Source organism: Neoarius graeffei, chromosome 7 (genome assembly GCF_027579695.1).
Source record: "Neoarius graeffei isolate fNeoGra1 chromosome 7, fNeoGra1.pri, whole genome shotgun sequence".
NCBI classification, from domain to species: Eukaryota; Metazoa; Chordata; class Actinopteri; order Siluriformes; family Ariidae; genus Neoarius; species Neoarius graeffei.
The window spans coordinates 79,527,529-79,546,277 of NC_083575.1; the positions used below are offsets into that span (position 1 = coordinate 79,527,529).

Sequence of the window (18,749 nt, forward strand, 5' to 3'; positions counted from 1 at the left end):
ATAAATCCTAAACAAAAAAAAACAAGCTAGCATAATTAACAATTATGATAATAACCAATAATTTAATAAATATGCTACCATGGTATGTAATCGTTACATTGGTAAGAGCATCGTTCTTTGGCTTGTGATCTTGTAAGTATTAATCTTTGTCTCAACGTGTTTTGGATTATCAGAGCTTGCTCGGATTGGTCATACATTTAAGGCATAAAGTTGAGTAAAACTCTGCATCCCCTATGGATTTTGAATGATAAAAAAGTACAGTTTATCTTCAAAAAAAGGGAATTTTCATTTCATATAACAAAGAAAAGGAAGTTCAACCTTCCAAACTATCTATCTATCTATCTATCTATCTATCTATCTATCTATCTATCTATCTATCTATCTATCTATCTATCTATATATACACTATATTGCAAAAAGTATTCGCTCACCTGCCTTGACTCACATACACTACCGTTCAAAAGTTTGGGGTCACTTTGAAATGTTCTTATTTTTGAAAGAAAAGCACTGTTCTTTTCAATGAAGATCACTTTAAACTAATCAGAAATCCACTCTATACATTGCTAATGTGGTAAATGACTATTCTAGCTGCAAATGTCTGGTTTTTGGTGCAATATCTCCATAGGTGTATAGAGGCCCATTTCCAGCAACTATCACTCCAGTGTTCTAATGGTACAATGTGTTTGCTCATTGCCTCAGAAGGCTAATGGATGATTAGAAAACCCTTGTACAATCATGTTAGCACAGCTGAAAACAGTTGAGCTCTTTAGAGAAGCTATAAAACTGACCTTCCTTTGAGCAGATTGAGTTTCTGGAGCATCACATTTGTGGGGTCGATTAAATGCTCAAAATGGCCAGAAAAATGTCTTGACTATATTTTCTATTCATTTTACAACTTATGGTGGTAAATAAAAGTGTGACTTTTCATGGAAAACACAAAATTGTCTGGGTGACCCCAAACTTTTGAACGGTAGTGTATGAGCTTAAGTGACATCCCATTCCTAATCCATAGGGTTCAATATGACGTCGGTCCACCCTTTGCAGCTAGAACAGCTTCAACTCTTCTGGGAAGGCTGTCCACAAGGTTCAGGAGTGTGTTCATGGGAATTTTTGACCATTCTTCCAGAAGCGCATTTGTGAGGTCACACACTGATGTTGGACGAGAAGGCCTGGCTCTCAGTCTCCGCTCTAATTCATCCCAAAGGTGCTCTATCGGGTTGAGGTCAGGACTCTGTGCAGGCCAGTCAAGTTCATCCACACCAGACTCTGTCATCCATGTCTTTATGGACCTTGCTTTGTGCACTGGTGCACAGTCATGTTGGAAGAGGAAGGGGCCAGCTCCAAACTGTAAAAACAGTCTGCATGCCTAGGTGCTTGATTTTATACACCTGTGGCCATGGAAGTGATTGAAACACCTGATTCCGATAATTTGGATGGGTGAGCAAATACTTTTGGCAATATAGTGTGTGTATATATATATATATATATATATATATATATATATATATATATATATATAATTTCGCTGGATATGAGCAATCGCATGCTCTGATTGGCGACTCTACTACTAGGCTATCAGCTCATATACCGTGAGTAGAGAAAAACAAAATGGCGGCACGTGTTGCTGAACCAACCGATGATGAAATAAAAGCTCTACTCGAAAACAAAACCCCAAAAAATACAAAAAAGCAACAAAATATGGAGTAAAAGTATTTGATGGTAAGAACGTACCTTTTTTATTTTTCAAGAATTATTATCATCACATTTTTCACAAATTGCTCCTGTCATTTCGCCAGTTTGTTTACATTCTAAGCGGAAACGATTTTGTCGGACGTTTTGTATAAGGTTATTATTTGTTGAATTTGCAAAAAATATAAATAAAAATGCTCTGTTTATCAAAATCCAGTGAATATGGATAGAATAAAACAGTTATTCCACTCAATCTCGTCATACATGGCTTATAGCCAACTCGGTGCTACGCGCCTCGTTGGCTATCGGCTCATGTACAACTCGATTTCGTGGAATAACTGTTAAATATACAGTACTGCGCAAAAGTCTTAGGCACTCTTTTTTTTTACTTTGTTATAGATTTCTATTTTATAATGTCTCCATTATTGAGTCAGTACAAAAACATTTTAGAGTCCAAACGTTCGTTTTCCAGCACAAAATTAAATGTTACAGAAAAAAAGTTTGTATCTGAGTAGCATATTCCATAAGAGAGCACTTTTCAGATTAAAAAAGAAAACATAATGAAGGCTGCTGGGTTTTGGTGCAAAATGAAGAAGCGAGCGTGACAGTCAAAGTGTCCAGAAGAACCGTGGCTGGTTCTGTAAGATGCTCAGTAAAACCTACAGCTCATTTCCGCATAAAACTGCACTCACTGTACCAGAGACTATTGTTTTTTTTTTAAAGCAAAGGGTCGCCTCACACCAAATATTGACTTTGTGTCATTTATTATGGCTTATTGCTTTCTGTTTACAGTATTTTTTAATGTTGAAACATTTCATTTCATTATTTTTAAGCCATTTTTGGTCTACAGCATTTCTTTACATGCGCCTTTGACTTTTGCACAGTACTGTACATATAAAAACAAACAATTTGCCCAATTTTATTACATGATTATGCAGGATCTGTGAAACATAACTCCCTAATAGCTGAATTCAGAGTTGGTGACTTGAAGTTACTTTAATATTTACGTAAAGAGGAAAAAAAAAATCACATTGAGAATAAGGCTATGCAGATGCTATGAATGAATTAATGGAGTCATATTTATGTATTTGATACTGGTTTCCAATGGCATTCTATATTTTTCTTTGTGTATTTCAGTGTTACATATTGTGATTATATCAAAGCGTCAGTCAGCGGCGTCGGATTTAATACTGCTCCTCGCTCGAGCCAATGTTACGCAAGTGGAATGGGCTTAAGTCCAAGTTGAGAACTGTGCATAACTGAGATATGCCTCTGTTCTTGGCAACTTATAAAAAATAAAGAATTTTCCCTGTCTGTGTAGTGCAAAAATCCCAAGTTACATCTGAAGTCTGAATATGAAAAAGTATTAACTCCTTCCTGAGCTTCCAATGTGCACGTAACTCAGTATGGCTCGAAATGTGTAGTTATTTTAAATGAATTTTTTCACATTATCTTAAAGCTAGACTGCCTTCCAGATTTTTCATGTGTAGGTCATAAAAAGAATTTTCCCTGACACCCGATTATTTTTGTTTAGTGGACCGAAAGCTACTGAATTCAAATCATAGACTTCCAATTTTATTAGTTTTTTTTTAATAGAATAATTAATGAATTTAGAGTCACGTGGCCCTAAATTCTCTGCTATTTTTTCCTGCTTCACCATGATGTAATTCAAGATACTACGTCATGCATGATGTGGTGGGCTTTCCCTGTTCGCGCAAGGCATTGTGGGATACAAATTTGAAACAGGAGAGAAAAATGGAGGGCGTGAGCGTGCGAATGAAACGTGAAAGACCGACTACAGTGATGGAAAGCGAGAAGAAAAGACGTTATGTTATATACGAAGGAAAGGAAACGCAGGACCAAACTAATAAATATCGGCGGTCAGCGAGCACCTCGGTGTGATCAGCTGTTCGTTTAGCGACAGAATGATGGAACTGTCAGTGCGCGGTCAAAGGTAAACCTGTAGATGGCAGTAATGCAACACTGTGGATGCCAGCTGCTGTAAAACCCAAAAGAAGAAGAAGAAGAAGAAGGTAAACCTGCGCATGCGCACACCGACTTCCTCTGTCTGCTTGACTGCGCGAAGCGAGCGATTTCATGCACATTATTTGCTTTAATCTCCTCAAATTAAATAACTTCCCAGCCACAGAATGGCCTGATATTTTGTGAGATATTACAGAAATAAACACAATCACAATGACCAAATTTCAGAGGGAACTAAATTTCACAGATTTTAAGGAGGCAGATTTAACACTTGACTGAATAAATAAAGTATAACACAGGCTATATAACATAATCCAACGAGCTAGAAAATCTCAGTCCATCATCCTTTGCCTTTATTGACATCTATGATTAGTTGTGCAGCACTATTTTATCCATGTTGGCCTTGAATTAGTTACACTATAATTCATACTGTAACATGACTATCTTGCCTATTCAGGTAAAGCGATCATTTCCGTCTCCTCTGCTTGGTGTTTGCCATGACAACTGCCCTAACAATGAACCGACATGAAAGTGCGTCAGACTGAAAGGCGAGATCATTAAGTTCCACATTCCTCAGGGGTTTTGTTTTCCTCCTTCTTCCCTCCCTTTTAATTACACCTTCTCGCATTGCTCTCTTAGGGCAGTAGTTTCACTCCTCAAATCTCAAAAGCCGGCTCCTCTCTGGGTGGACGTCCTGTTTTAATGCAAAGGTTATCTGCGATGCTGCGTCCTGATGTTAAGAGCATTTACAGTGCAATTACTTTGAAGCGCTATCTTTATTCAGTGCCGAGTTATCTGAGGCTAGTGGTTGAGATCGTATCGCTTTACGGTATACAGGCTGAGGAAGTTTAGACATTATTGCTTCGCCATTCTGCTGAATAAGGCCTTTTATAATGTACACAGGGGAAAATAAAGGCAGTGAGTGACAGCTGTGTGCCAACTGAGACTTACTGGCCCACTGAGGCATGACGGGCTGAAGTGGGGGAAAAAAAATGGAAGAGGAAAGGATACACAATGTCATATCGGGAATTATTATTATTATTATTATTATTAGAATAAAAATGCACTACATCTGGCAAATTGCTGAGTGACATGTTTTCCTCTTGGTGCCATCTGTGATGCACTGTGTGTGCATGCGTGCGTGTGTGTGTATAAATTAACATAATATAGCATGTTTTATTAGTGTTAAAGCTAAAAAAGCGAAAGCACTTACCTTGGTTGCAGGTCTTTCCAGTAAAACCAGGGTGACACTTGCACTTGTTGGGTCCGACGCAGTCGCCATGCTTGCATCCGTGCTGACACAGAGCTGTGGAGATTCCCATGCAAGTGAGAGAACTGTCGATTATATTCAACAGCAAATACAAAATTTCACACATTTAGTAATATTCTAAATCATTCACTCAGCACGGCATTAAAGAGCTTTATTGTTAAAGATTAATCCCAGGCCATTATTAAAAAATGTTCTGTTTCCGGTCCACCGGCCGGGTGAGTGCCGTTTGTGCGGTTGAAATTTTTTTTTTAACGCCGGTTTTTCTACATTTATTTCGGGTTCGTAAATCTAAAATGGAACTTGACATTTCCGCATTCCCAGGGCTTTCCACTAAGGCTCATACTAGCCAGCCATGACAAATAAGTAGCCGGGGGGAGTAAACACAAAATAAACTCCTGTGCATGCAGTTCCCAGGATTAAATGTATTTTCCACAGACCATTTATTTATTCACTTTACTCAAATACAAAGTAAAATGGCAGTAAATCTTCTTTCTTTTCTTGCGTATTGCATCATGAGGCGTTCCTGGCTTGTAAATCTCTTATTTTCGGTGCATGACACATTCATGCAGCTGAGCATGCTATGAATTAACAACGACAACGGTCTGCAGTGGGGCTACACAATTAAACACTCAGCGAACATTTCTCCATTTGTGTATGAAAATACACTCCAACCACTCAGTTTGGCTTCATTTACAACCAACGGTGTCTTTTGATGCCAGCACGTAATTGAACGAGAGAAGACTGGTTTACCGGAGACAAAATAAGTGTTATCTCTGCTTCTGTTCCCTCCGACACACTACTGCCTCCGCCGAGTGCGCGCGCGCACACACCGCATGTCGGGGCCGCGGATGAGTTACTCTCCCTTGATCAACGAAGTCGGCGGGGAATTTGTGGTTATTATCGGTACAAACAGTGCGAATCACAACTTAAATGAGTGCGGTTCAGTTTGACATTATTGTCAGTCCGTTAGATAAACATTTAATTTTATTAAAATCGAAAATTAATATTTAGAGCCTGTGGGCTACAAAAATAATAGTCATTAAAGTAGCCGGCTGGACTTAATTGTGTAGTCGGCTGTATGGCCGGCAGCCGGTGCTTGTGGAAAGCCCTGCATTCCACGCAGAATATAGAACTGAATCAGCTCTGTGCATGCGCCGTGCGGCACAAAAAATGGCAGCCACCATGAAGGAAGGAGATCTGGAGTTTTCAAACATTTGCTTAAGTGTGAAATCGCAAAATGGTATTCTAGTGAACAACAAAATAGTAAAGATTCAGAAAAACAAATCATTCAGTGATCATTTTAATAGTGTAATTTCATCCGAACTAGGCCTAACGCTCGATTTAGAACTACAAAAAGTCCGTGTGTCGGACATTTTAAGTACCTTTGTAAAAGTTTTGCAAATGTTGCAGTCAGCATTTAAAATGCTAACTTAAAGTTTTTGTACAAGTTTCAGTTGATTAAACTGTCATTTTATTAAATGTGTCTGCTTTTGTAATAAAAAAGTACTGAAAGAAAAAGCAAACACAGCATTGCGATTTCTTATCCATCCATTAAAAAAAAAAAATCCCTCCCTCCCGACTGAAATTTTTTTTGCTCACCCGGTGGACAGGAAACGGATTTTTTTTTTTAAGGATGGCCCCATTAAAACAAATCGATATAGGAAAAGAAGCTTTAGTGAAAATGTAATCGAGAAAAAAAAAGGTAGAAGCATTTCAAAGTCAAAACCAGACATGTTATTGTGTCTGATGCAGTTAATTCTTAATTAATTAATCTAAAAAGTCTAAAGTCCTTCTTGCACCATTTGGCGGCGCCAATCTCCGTTTCGTAGCCCTCGGCCTCTCGCCTATTACATAGCTGGGGTTACAGTGGGGGGCTAGTCCTCTGGTAACCACGAGAGTTTAACTCCCCACTCACATCTGTATTGCAGCGTGCCTTGCCAGACGGCAGTAGGTAACATTTTTATGATGGTCTTTGGTATGACCCGACCGTGAGTAGAACTCGCGATCAAGAGGCGGACACGCTACCACTAGGCCAACTTAATTAACACTAAGATAAATAGCTGAATAATAAGCCTGAACTTAAAACACATGGAAGTGTGCTGTTATAGGAAAATAACCATTGACGACGTGGTACAATGCTGCCAGATATGAAGCAGCGTCTCTGTTACCACCCAGAACCTGATTATTTTCCTTTAGTATAAATACGCAGGTGATTATAGGAAATCACAGGTGCTGATCAATTCAGACTATTTCTCGATGATCACCTCGAGTGACTCGGCAAAATGGCGGCCAATCGCTTTGTCACCGTACGTGAGGAAGAATTACAAATAATGAAAGAAAATGCTGTTCCTAAAAGCACTAAAGATGCTACAAAGTCTGGTCTAAAACTATTCAAAGGTAAGGTGGAAGCGTGATTTATTTTATTGATTTCAAAACAAAGGCTTTTATGTGACTCGGCGTAGATAAGTGAGACAAGTCTGCGCTGCACCGTTATTACATTTTCATGCCGCTTTTGAAGTTTGAAATAAATGATTTTTTTTGAATATGATTTTTAATTTTTTTTAAATACTCACCTGTGTATTTAAACTAAAACAATTATCCACCTTAGGCTCAGTGAATATCAGTGAATAATAACCTCAACCTCGTCACAGTTATCATTCACCAATATTCACTTCACTTTCGGGGGAATAATTATTCAATATCAGCACATCCTGAGGTGTTTTCTTCTTCTTCTTCTACCACAGAAATTTTCTCATTCTCATCTCATCTCATTATCTGTAGCCGCTTTATCCTGTTCTACAGGGTCGCAGGCAAGCTGGAGCCTATCCCAGCTGACTACGGGCGAAAGGCGGGGTACACCCTGGACAAGTCGCCAGGTCATCACAGGGCTGACACATAGACACAGACAACCATTCACACTCACATTCACACCTACGGTCAATTTAGAGTCACCAGTTAACCTAACCTGCATGTCTTTGGACTGTGGGGGAAACCGGAGCACCCGGAGGAAACCCACGCGGACACGGGGAGAACATGCAAACTCCGCACAGAAAGGCCCTCGCCGGCCACGGGGCTCGAACCCGGACCTTCTTGCTGTGAGGCGACAGCGCTAACCACTACACCACCATGCTGCCCAGAAATTCTCTATCAATAAAAATTTTACACTAATTAAAGATTAATTTATTCATGAAATCGATTATCCATTTCTCATTAGACAGAAAGCTGTGGTACATCTGCGAAACAAGTTATTTCCTGCTAACACTGATTATTCTGTCCACATTCACTGGATATGAGCAATCACACACTCTGATTGGCTACTCTACTACGAGGCTATCAGCTCATATACCATGAGTAGAAAAAAACAAAATGGTGGTGCGTGTTGCTGAACCAACCGAGGATGAAATAAAATACTTAAAAACAAAACCCCAAAAAATACAAAAAAAGCAATAAAATATGGAATAAAAGTATCTGATGGTAAGAACATATCTTTTTTTTATTTTTCAAGAATTTTTCTTATAGTATTTTTCACAAATTGATATTGTCATTTCGCTGGTTTGTTTACAGTGTCTTGCAAAAGTATTTATCCCCCTTGGTGCTTGTCCTGTTTTGTTGCATTACAAGCTGGAATTAAAATGGATTTTTGGGGGGTTAGCACCATTTGATTTACACAACATGCCTACCACTTTAAAGGTGCACTTTTTTATTGTGACACAAACAATAATAAAGACGAAAAGAAAAAAAAAACAGAAATCTGGAGTGTGCATAGGCATTCATCCCCTTTTGTATGCAACCCCTAAATCAGAGCTGGTCCAACCAATTCACTTCACAATTCACATAATTAGTTGATTAAGATCCACCTGTGTGCAATCAAAGGGTCACATGATCTGTCACATGATGTCTGTATAAATCACCCTGTTCTGGAAGGACCCTGACTCTGCAATGCTACTAAGCAAGCAACATGAAAACCAAGGAGCCTCCAAACAGGTCAGAGACAAAGTTGTGGAGAAGTATAGATCAGGGTTGGGTTATAAAAAATATTCCAAACTTTGAATATCCCAGGGAGCACCATTAAATCCATTATAGCAAAATGGAAAGAATATGGTACCACTACAAACCTGACAGGAGAAGGCCACCCATCAAAACTCACAGACCGGGCAAGGAGGGCATTAATCAGAGCTGCAACAAAAACACCAATGATAACACTGAAGGAGCTGCAAAGATCTACACCGGAGATGGGAGTATCTGTCCATAGGACTACTTTAAGCCATACACTCCACAGAGTGGGGCTTTATGGAAGAGTGGCCAGAAAAAAAAACTATTGCTTAAGAAAACACGTTTGGAGTTTGCCCAACAGCTTGTGGCAACCTCCCTAAAGACATGGAAGAAGATTCTCTGGTCAAATGAGACTAAAATTGATCTTTCTGGCCATCATGGGAAATGCCATGTGTGGCACAAACCCAACACCCTGAGAACACCATTCCTACAGTGAAGCATGGTGGTGGCAGCATCATGCTGTGGGGATGTTTTTCATCTGCAGGGACAGGAAAGCTGGTCAGGACTGAAGGAAAGATGGATGGCACTAAATACAGGGCAATTCTGGAGGAAAACCTGTTTGAGTCGACCAGAGGTTTCAGACTGGGATAAAGGTTCACGTTCCAGCAGGACAATGACCCTAAACATACTGCTAAAGCTACACTGGAGTGGTTTAAAGGGAAACATTTAAATGTCTTGGAATGACCTAGTCAAAGCCCAGACCTCAATCCAATTGAGAATCTGTGGCATAACTTGAAGATTGCTGTACACCAACGCAACCCATGTAACTTGAAGGAGTTGGAGCAGTTTTGCCTTGAGGAATGGGCAAAAATCCCAGTGGCTAGATGTGCTAAGCTAATAGAGATATACCTCAAGAGACTTGCAGCTGTAAATGCAGCAAAAGGTGCCTCTACAAAATATTGACTTTGGGTGGGTGAATACCTACACACACTCCGGATTTCTGTTTTTTTCCATCTTAATTATTGTTTGTGTCACAATAAAACAACAATTTTCACCTTTAAAGTTGTAGGCATGTTGTGTAAATCAAATGGTGCTAACCCTCCAAAAATCCATTTTAATTCCAGCTTATAATGCGACAAAACAGGACAAACACCAAAGGGGATGAATACTTTTGCAAGACACTGTATGTGCCTCATTGGCGATCAGCTCATGTATTACTCGATTTCGTGAAATAGCTTAATTATAAACAGTTGGTCCATCACCAGTCTCTCTTTTCTTTTCTCCTTCTCTCTTTAAGTTAATAAAAAAAAAATGCAGCTTGTCCTATTACAAAGAAACACAGTCCTCGGTCCTGAAGACTTTCCCATGGATTTAAGGAAACCTTATAGTTACAGCTCTACCTCTGACTGGTACAAAGCACCGACACTGGAGACTCCTTCCAGAAATGACAAATAGTTATCTCCCGAGAGAAAACGTCTCCATATCAACAATTATGCATGTTTCTGTTAATGACGTTTAAGTGACGTATTGTATAGAATAGTACAATGTATTAGACTGAGCACATTAATATAAACATATTCACATCTCTGTTGTATCAGAAGGGTTTTCACATGAAGAAATACTCATATCAAGGGAAGTTCTAAATTGCAAAACTGTCCTTTGGAAGAATAGTCCATTGCTGCTAATTCTTTCATCATGCGTTTTTTTTTTAAATAACATAAATTATTCCCTTGGCATATAGACTATTTAATAACTCATTAAAAAGTATTCTGCTGTTTTACTCCTTGATAAACTCACTAATTTGGATCATTTTTTCCCCTGTACTGTTTTCCTTTCAGCTTGGAGCCACACTTAGTTGCACACTATTCTCCACTTCATGACTCATTTCATCTAACATTTGGATTGGGACACAGCCCATCCCAGAGGTGTACCTGGGGAAATAAAGCTCCTCAGCTACACAAATCTGAAAACAATGGCAAAATGCAAATTTCAGGCACTGCTGCCTCCAAGCTAGTATATTAAGATATATAGAGTGAGCGCGATGTGTTCCCATTGCCATACACCATACACTTTTCTTTTCAATAAAGGTGCCGCAGTGAAATGCTGTTTCGTTTTCAAAGCCCTGTTCGCATGACAGCTTCCAGGCAAGTCTGACTAATTTCCATTAAAAGCTTCATTAAATCTGTCATAATACTGTCTTCTGAAAGGCGTTAATTATGCCCTGTGAGGGGACGAAGAGACAGACAGCAGGGACAATAAGGTACAGGGATGTCAGACACCTCCATCTGCCCATCTACAGTACACACACACACACACACACACACACACACACACACACACACACTACACAGCAAGCAAAGATGGCTGTCTGGCGAGGGAACATCCTCACAGTGCCATTCTGTTAATGAATTCGGTGCCGGATCCGAACACAAACAACACTCCTGAAAACACCAAAGCAAGTAATAAATACCACAGCCAATAACCATCTATTCAGTGCGATTCTATTGGGATTTGAATAATACTGTATATAAATAATAGCTGCCAAACACAGGGGAGAGTGATACAGGAAACATGATCTCACTTGTTTGAAGACGTTGTTATGATACCTAGTATGTATTACTATATTTAATATACAGTACTGTGTAAAAGTCTTAGGCACATGTAAAGAAATGCTGTAGACCAAAAATGGCTTAAAAATAAAATGAAATGTTTCAACATTAAAAACAATACTATAAACAGTAAGCCATAATGAATGAAACAAAGTCAATATTTGGTGTGAGACGACCCTTTACTTAAAAAACCAAGAGTGCTCTGAGAGCACAATATCCCCCGCTGGCAACTAGGTCATAACTCTGGAAAATGCGACTGAATTGAACAAAATTGCAATATGCGTATTACCAACATATAACAAAGATTCCTACCAGATTTTGTCAAATTCCTCCAAAAACTGTGAGAGGAGTTGATTTCAGAAGGTGAGTACCCTTCCCAGGACGGACGGACGGACGGACATTGCCACAACATAATCCCCCTTCGGGCCTTTTGGCCAGCGGGGAATAAAAACTTTTTGCCAAATTACACGAAATTCTTCCAAAAATCATGAGGGAAGTTGATTTCAGAAAGCAAGCACACCTTCATGAAATTGCCAAAGTAAAAGTTTGATAATAATCAAGGGCATAACTCTGGTAAAATTTGCCTAAATTAAACAAAATTTCAATATGTGTATAACCGCCATATAACAAAGCCTTTTGCCAAGTTTGGTGAAATTCCTCCACAAATTGTGAGAGGAGTTGATTTCAGAATAACATACCCCCTCATGAAATTGTCAAAGTACAAGTTATTTAATCAAGGGTCAAAACTCTGGTAAAATTTTTACGAACGATATTACATTGCGGCGGCACGGTGGTGTAGTGGTTAGCGCTGTCGCCTCACAGCAAGAAGGTCCGGGTTCGAGCCCCGTGGCCGGCAAGGGCCTTTCTGTGTGGAGTTTGCATGTTCTCCCCGTGTCTGTGTCTATGTATCAGCCCTGTGATGACCTGGCAACTTGTCCAGGGTGTACCCCGTCTTTCGCCCGTAGTCAGCTGGGATGGGCTCCAGCTTGCCTGCAACCCTGTGGAACAGGATAAAGCGGCTAGAGATAATGAGATGAGATGAGATGAATTTACATTGCAGTATGCGTATTACCGTCATATAACAAGGCCTTTTGCCAAGCTTTGAGAAATTCATCCCAAAATTGTGAGAGGAGTTCATGTCAGAAGACAAGCACACCTTCAAGAAATTGTGAAAGTACAAGGTTGATAATCAAGGGCCACAACTCTGGTAAAATACGAACAAATCAAACAAAATTACAATATGCGTATTACCAACATATAACAATGCCTCTTGCCAAGTTTGGTGAAATTCCTCCAAAAATTGTAAGAGGAGTTGATTTCAGAAGATGAGCACCCTTCCTGGGACGGACAGACAGATGGACGGACAGACGGAAATCACCACCGATCCATTGATGGTAAACAAGGATCGAGTGGACTTCAGTGGCGATTATGATATTGAATTTACACTTTGTTGAATTAATTCAATATCATAGTCGCCACTGAAGTCCACTCGATCCTTGTTTACCGTCAATGGATCGGTCACTCGTCAAACAGTCCGCCAGAATCTGAGTAGGGAATGGCTGAGCGTAGCTGTCAGTCAAACACAAGTTACCCAATGGGAATGCATTCCTGGACAGCCCACCCACACGTGAAGTTTGTGCCAAAACTGCAAGCAAAAAGTCAGGGAGCGCAAACGAGAAAGCTGGAATCGCAACCAAAATAAATTACGTCAAACAAAACTGAGAAAGACGCGGAACAAAAATAAAAGGTTTCTGAAGAGTAATAGACTGATATTTTGCATGATTACACGAATATTTGCCAGTCTAAAAAAACTGACTTTTTTTCTTTTTTTGTATTTTGATTTGTCGTTTTTGTTTGATATTTCAAAAGTATTGTATGAACATTTTGGCACAAAATTGATTCCATAGCTGAATGGAATATATCTGATTTACCACTCAACGCCAGCCAATATTATTTAAACATTTCATAAAATCAAACTCACAATAAACACAAGAAATAATATTGAATGTGGTCTGTATATTAATTACCCTGTCCAGGTTTCAAGTACCATATCAAACCTGTAATGGAAAAGAATGAAACAGGGTAATGTTTTCTGTCATTGATTTTCATTTTAACTTGAAAAGTGTCTGAAAATTTGTTGCTGGAAGCAGCTAGAGGCAGTTTCACATAGCTAATCTGTCTACTGGTGGGAAGAAACCAGAAAACCTAGAGGAAACCCATTCAGACACAGAAGAACAGAAACTCCACACAGACCGTAACCTGAGCTCAGGATTGAACCAGAGACCCTGGAGCTATGAGACGGCAATGGTACGCTGCCACCATGAGTGACTGCTGCTGTGTAATTATTTGGTTTGTGATTAAGAGACAAAACCCGAGCTTTTGTGAGTTCGCTTTGGAAATGAAAAGACTGAACACAACATCTGCAAGAGGTTCAAAAGCATTCGTTCAACCTCGAAGTACAGGTAGATAAGAATAACCTTGTCTCAATTCACCATAGCAACCACAACACAACCTTTACTTTGCTTTGAAGCTGCACGGTGAAAGTCGCATAATCTAACCTTTCCTGAGTTAAACCACATGGATGAATTTGGTAGTAGAGCCAAAACGCAGCAAGCGATTGAGCTTTGACATTGAGACATTATCCAGGTCACTGATTTATCTGGTCCAGTAGGCAGCTATCAAACCTGATGAAATCGTGGATTAGTCTGGAGGACGTGCTGCCTGATCATGAGATGGGTTATATTTGTAAGAAAGAACTTGTGGCATGAGTCATGAGTAAGGGGAAATCCTATCCTTTATGCCTGGCTCAGGGAAAAAAAATGCTCTTGGCACACACATGCGTCAGGCAACCTGTGCCAAGGAAAATACCCGTATTGACTAATCACATCAAAACCTGCCAATGTCCCGGCAAGTGCATCACATACATTCTGGAGCTTTGTTACCCAAGTAACTGGGGCAACAGTTTACTTTATCCAGAGATCACAAGACTGACTTAACCTGGTCATGAAAGAGATCATATACTGAGCTGCTATTTCAGTTTATGTCCAGTGATATGCGTGTACAAGCACTAGATAAAATGCTACACCAAAATAAGAAAAATTAAAGCCTGAACATAATTATATAAGGTACAGTATGTGTAAACTTTTCTTTTTTAATGAAAGGGTTAAGAACAGAGCCAGAATGCCCTCTAGGATGTGTATAAGGATAGCTTACTGATTATGTGAGAATGTACAGTACACTCAGTATAACAACAAAGATCGCTATTTCAGTAATGAGGAAGTAAAATATCTACAACCCCAATTCCAAAAAAGTTGGGACAAAGTACAAATTGTAAATAAAAATGGAATGCAATAATTTACAAATCTCAAAAACTGATATTGTATTCACAGTAGAACATGGACAACATATCAAATGTCGAAAGTGAGACATTTTGAAACTTCATGCCAAATATTGGCTCATTTGAAATTTCATGACAGCAACACATCTCAAAAAAGTTGGGACAGGGGCAATAAGAGGCTGGAAAAGTTAAAGGTACAAAAAAGGAACAGCTGGAGGACCAAATTGCAACTCATTAGGTCAATTGGCAATAGGTCATTAACATGACTGGGTATAAAAAGAGCATCTTGGAGTGGCAGTGGCTCTCAGAAGTAAAGATGGGAAGAGGATCACCAATCCCCCTAATTCTGCGCCGACAAATAGTGGAGCAATATCAGAAAGGAGTTCGACAGTGTAAACTTGCAAAGAGTTTGAACATATCATCATCTACAGTGCATAATATCATCAAAAGATTCAGAGAATCTGGAAGAATCTCTGTGCGTAAGGGTCAAGGCCGGAAAACCATACTGGGTGCCCGTGATCTTCGGGCCCTTAGACGGCACTGCATCACATACAGGCATGCTTCTGTATTGGAAATCACAAAATGGGCTCAGGAATATTTTCAGAGAACATTATCTGTGAACACAATTCACTGTGCCATCCGCTGTTGCCAGCTAAAACTCTATAGTTCAAAGAAGAAGCCGTATCTAAACATGATCCAGAAGCGCAGACGTCTTCTCTGGGCCAAGGCTCATTTAAAATGGACTGTGGCAAAGTGGAAAACTGTTCTGTGGTCAGACAAATCAAAATGTGAAGTTCTTTATGGAAATCAGGGACGCCATGTCATTCGGACTAAAGAGGAGAAGGACGACCCAAGTTGTTATCAGCGCTCAGTTCAGAAGCCTGCATCTCTGATGGTATGGGGTCGCATTAGTGCGTGTGGCATGGGCAGCTTACACATCTGGAAAGACACCATCAATGCTGAAAGGTATATCCAGGTTCTAGAGCAACATATGCTCTCATCCAGATGACGTCTCTTTCAGGGAAGACCTTGCATTTTCCAACATGACAATGCCAAACCACATACTGCATCAATTACAGCATCATGGCTGCGTAGAAGAAGGGTCCGGGTACTGAACTGGCCAGCCTGCAGTCCAGATCTTTCACCCATAGAAAACATTTGGCGCATCATAAAACGGAAGATACGACAAAAAAGACCTAAGACAGTTGAGCAACTAGAATCCTACATTAGACAAGAATGGGTTAACATTCCTATCCCTAAACTTGAGCAACTTGTCTCCTCAGTCCCCAGATGTTTACAGACTGTTGTAAAGAGAAAAGGGGATGTCTCACAGTGGTAAACATGGCCTTGTCCCAACTTTTTTGAGATGTGTTGTTGTCATGAAATTTAAAGTCATCTAATTTTTCTCTTTAAATGATACATTTTCTCAGTTTAAACATTTGATATGTCATCTGTGTTCTATTCTGAATAAAATATGGAATTTTGAAACTTCCACATCATTGCATTCCGTTTTTATTTACAATTTGTACTTTGTCCCAACTTTTTTGGAATCGGGGTTGTACAAAGCCTGTTTCTTAAATGCTTAAACGAAACCGTCAGTGACGGCGTAGCTCAGTCCAGCCCCATCTAGTCCAGAAGGAATGATCTAAAGTGGGCCACTTTGCACAATAAATGTTGCAAGCTATATAAACTATATACAAGCTATATATAGAAGCTATACACACCCTAGGAATACTGACCTATTTGCCAGAAAAAATCCAAAACAGCGAGGAATCGGCCGATTTTAGGAATTGAACTGCTCATTAAGGCTTAATTAGTCCATAACTTCATGAAAAATTGTAATTAAGTGAATCTGGGTAGAAGTTATATGCACCCTAGGTACCCCTACCTTCATGCCAGAAAGAATCAAAATTGGTGAAAAATTGAGGGAGAAGCAGCGATTTGTGTGGAAACTGCTCGTTAGGGCTTAATTACTCCATATCTTCATTATTCATTGCAATTTTGCAAATTTGGGTAGAAGCTATGGTACAGTATGTGCACCCCAGGCAGACCTACCTTCCTGCCAAAAATAATAAAAATCAGTGAAAAATTGAGAGAGAAGAAGCGATTTTCGTGAAATGTGGACAACGCCAGGCAACACATGATGGCATAAGCTCATTGCCTGTCGGCCGGATGAGCGAAATTAACCAACAATGGGTCTTAAATATGTCTTTACCTCCACCTTATTCGTTACAGTACACTCCAGAATTATTGGCACCCTTCGTATTAAATCAGTAAGAGGACCAATATCGCTCCTGTGGAGGACGGCCCCATACGGACAGTTGAAAGTCACACTTGGAAGACACTCTAGACACTTACAGTAACGCTTTTATGGCTGAGGACTACAGTTGATTTGCTAACTTTAGGACTGCAGTTGTCATGAACAGTTTTGCACTCAAGTTTCCATCAATGAAGAGTTATAACTTCAACAAAACAGACTTCATGTTAAAACTGTTATAATCACGTTGTCTGTTATCACCCAAATGAGGATGGGTTCCCTTTAGAGTCTGGTTCCTCTCGAGGTTTCTTCCTCATGTCGTCTGAGGGAGTTTTTCCTTGCCACCGTCGCCACAGGCTTGCTCATTGGGGATAGATTAGGGATAAAATTAGCTCATGTTAAAGTCATTAAAATTCTGTAAAGCTGCTTTGTGACAACGTCTAACGTTTTACTCAAACTTAACTACATTGGAAAGGTACATAGTTGAATGTTAACATTTGTTTTCCACATCCGCCTTCCTTAAAGAGTGCAATATACAGGGTGTTTCAAAAAATTTGATATGATTGGAGATGTAAACATCCCAGAAACTACATAGTCTAGGTAAATGAGACTGAACAGCCTTAATGTTGAGCAATATAAGATTTATTCCTCAAAATTTGAATGAGAAATTCAAAGGTATGTGGATTCCATGAACGATTTCACAAATTTTCAACATGCACGCCGCCTGAGACAGAGCACACATCAAGTCGGTAGTCCAGCTCCTGTCAAACACGCTGCAGCATGTCTTTGGTAACAGTCTTTTCTGGTAACAGTGCATTTTTAGAGAATCCTCTCATAAACGCACACTGCACAGTCTTGTTCGACTGTGTTCGAGCGTACTCTAACACACAAAACGCCTTTTCTTTTGCAGCGAATGGCATTTCTATACCTAAAAAGATTAAAAAAAAAAACATTAAATATAAAATTTTGCCTTGTTTCCACACATGCTGTTAAAATTTGAGGTCAATTGAATGAGAACTGGCAAAGTTATTAGACTGTGAAATGATATCAAATTTTTTGAAACACCCTTTATTCTGCAACAGGCTATAAAGACTATTAAGAAAATTATTGGCACACCATGGAATTAATATTTGATGAATAACAGCATTGTGATGATAAGTTCACACAACTAGTTTCCTATCTTGTACAAACTTCCTTTATTATGGCTCTGATCATGTTTTGTGAATATTATAATCTTTTTTTTTTTTAAACTGTTCATGTATTTATACCTGACATTCAGTTTAATAACCATCTGTTTCCCTCATGTTAAAAAGAACTCTGATGTTCCTGCATGGTGATGCAAGACAAAGCAGATGTGTATAAAATCTTCACCAAATATTTTTATGGAAAGTGCATGTTACAGTTGGTAAAAACAACAACAACAACAACAAAAACGGGGTTTTAAGAATGTGAACACCATTACAAATTAAGCATTTTTTCCAAGCGTGATAATTTAATCTCATCTCATCTCATTATCTCTAGCCGCTTTATCCTGTTCTACAGGGTCGCAGGCAAGCTGGAGCCTATCCCAGCTGACTACGGGCGAGAGGCGGGGTACACCCTGGACAAGTC

At 39.4% G+C, this 18,749-nt stretch overlaps 1 protein-coding gene across 5 annotated transcripts in view; it reads right to left on the reverse strand.

Annotated features, from left to right (window-relative positions):
* The window catches only part of npnta (nephronectin a), a 188,187-nt gene that overhangs the window by 94,333 nt on the left and 75,105 nt on the right, over positions 1–18,749 (reverse strand). For all 5 annotated transcript variants that reach the window (XM_060926466.1, XM_060926467.1, XM_060926468.1 and 2 more), the window contains one exon: positions 4,886–4,978. In XM_060926466.1, coding sequence (XP_060782449.1) covers positions 4,886–4,978 — 93 coding nt within the window. The remainder of the gene's footprint in view (positions 1–4,885; positions 4,979–18,749) is intronic.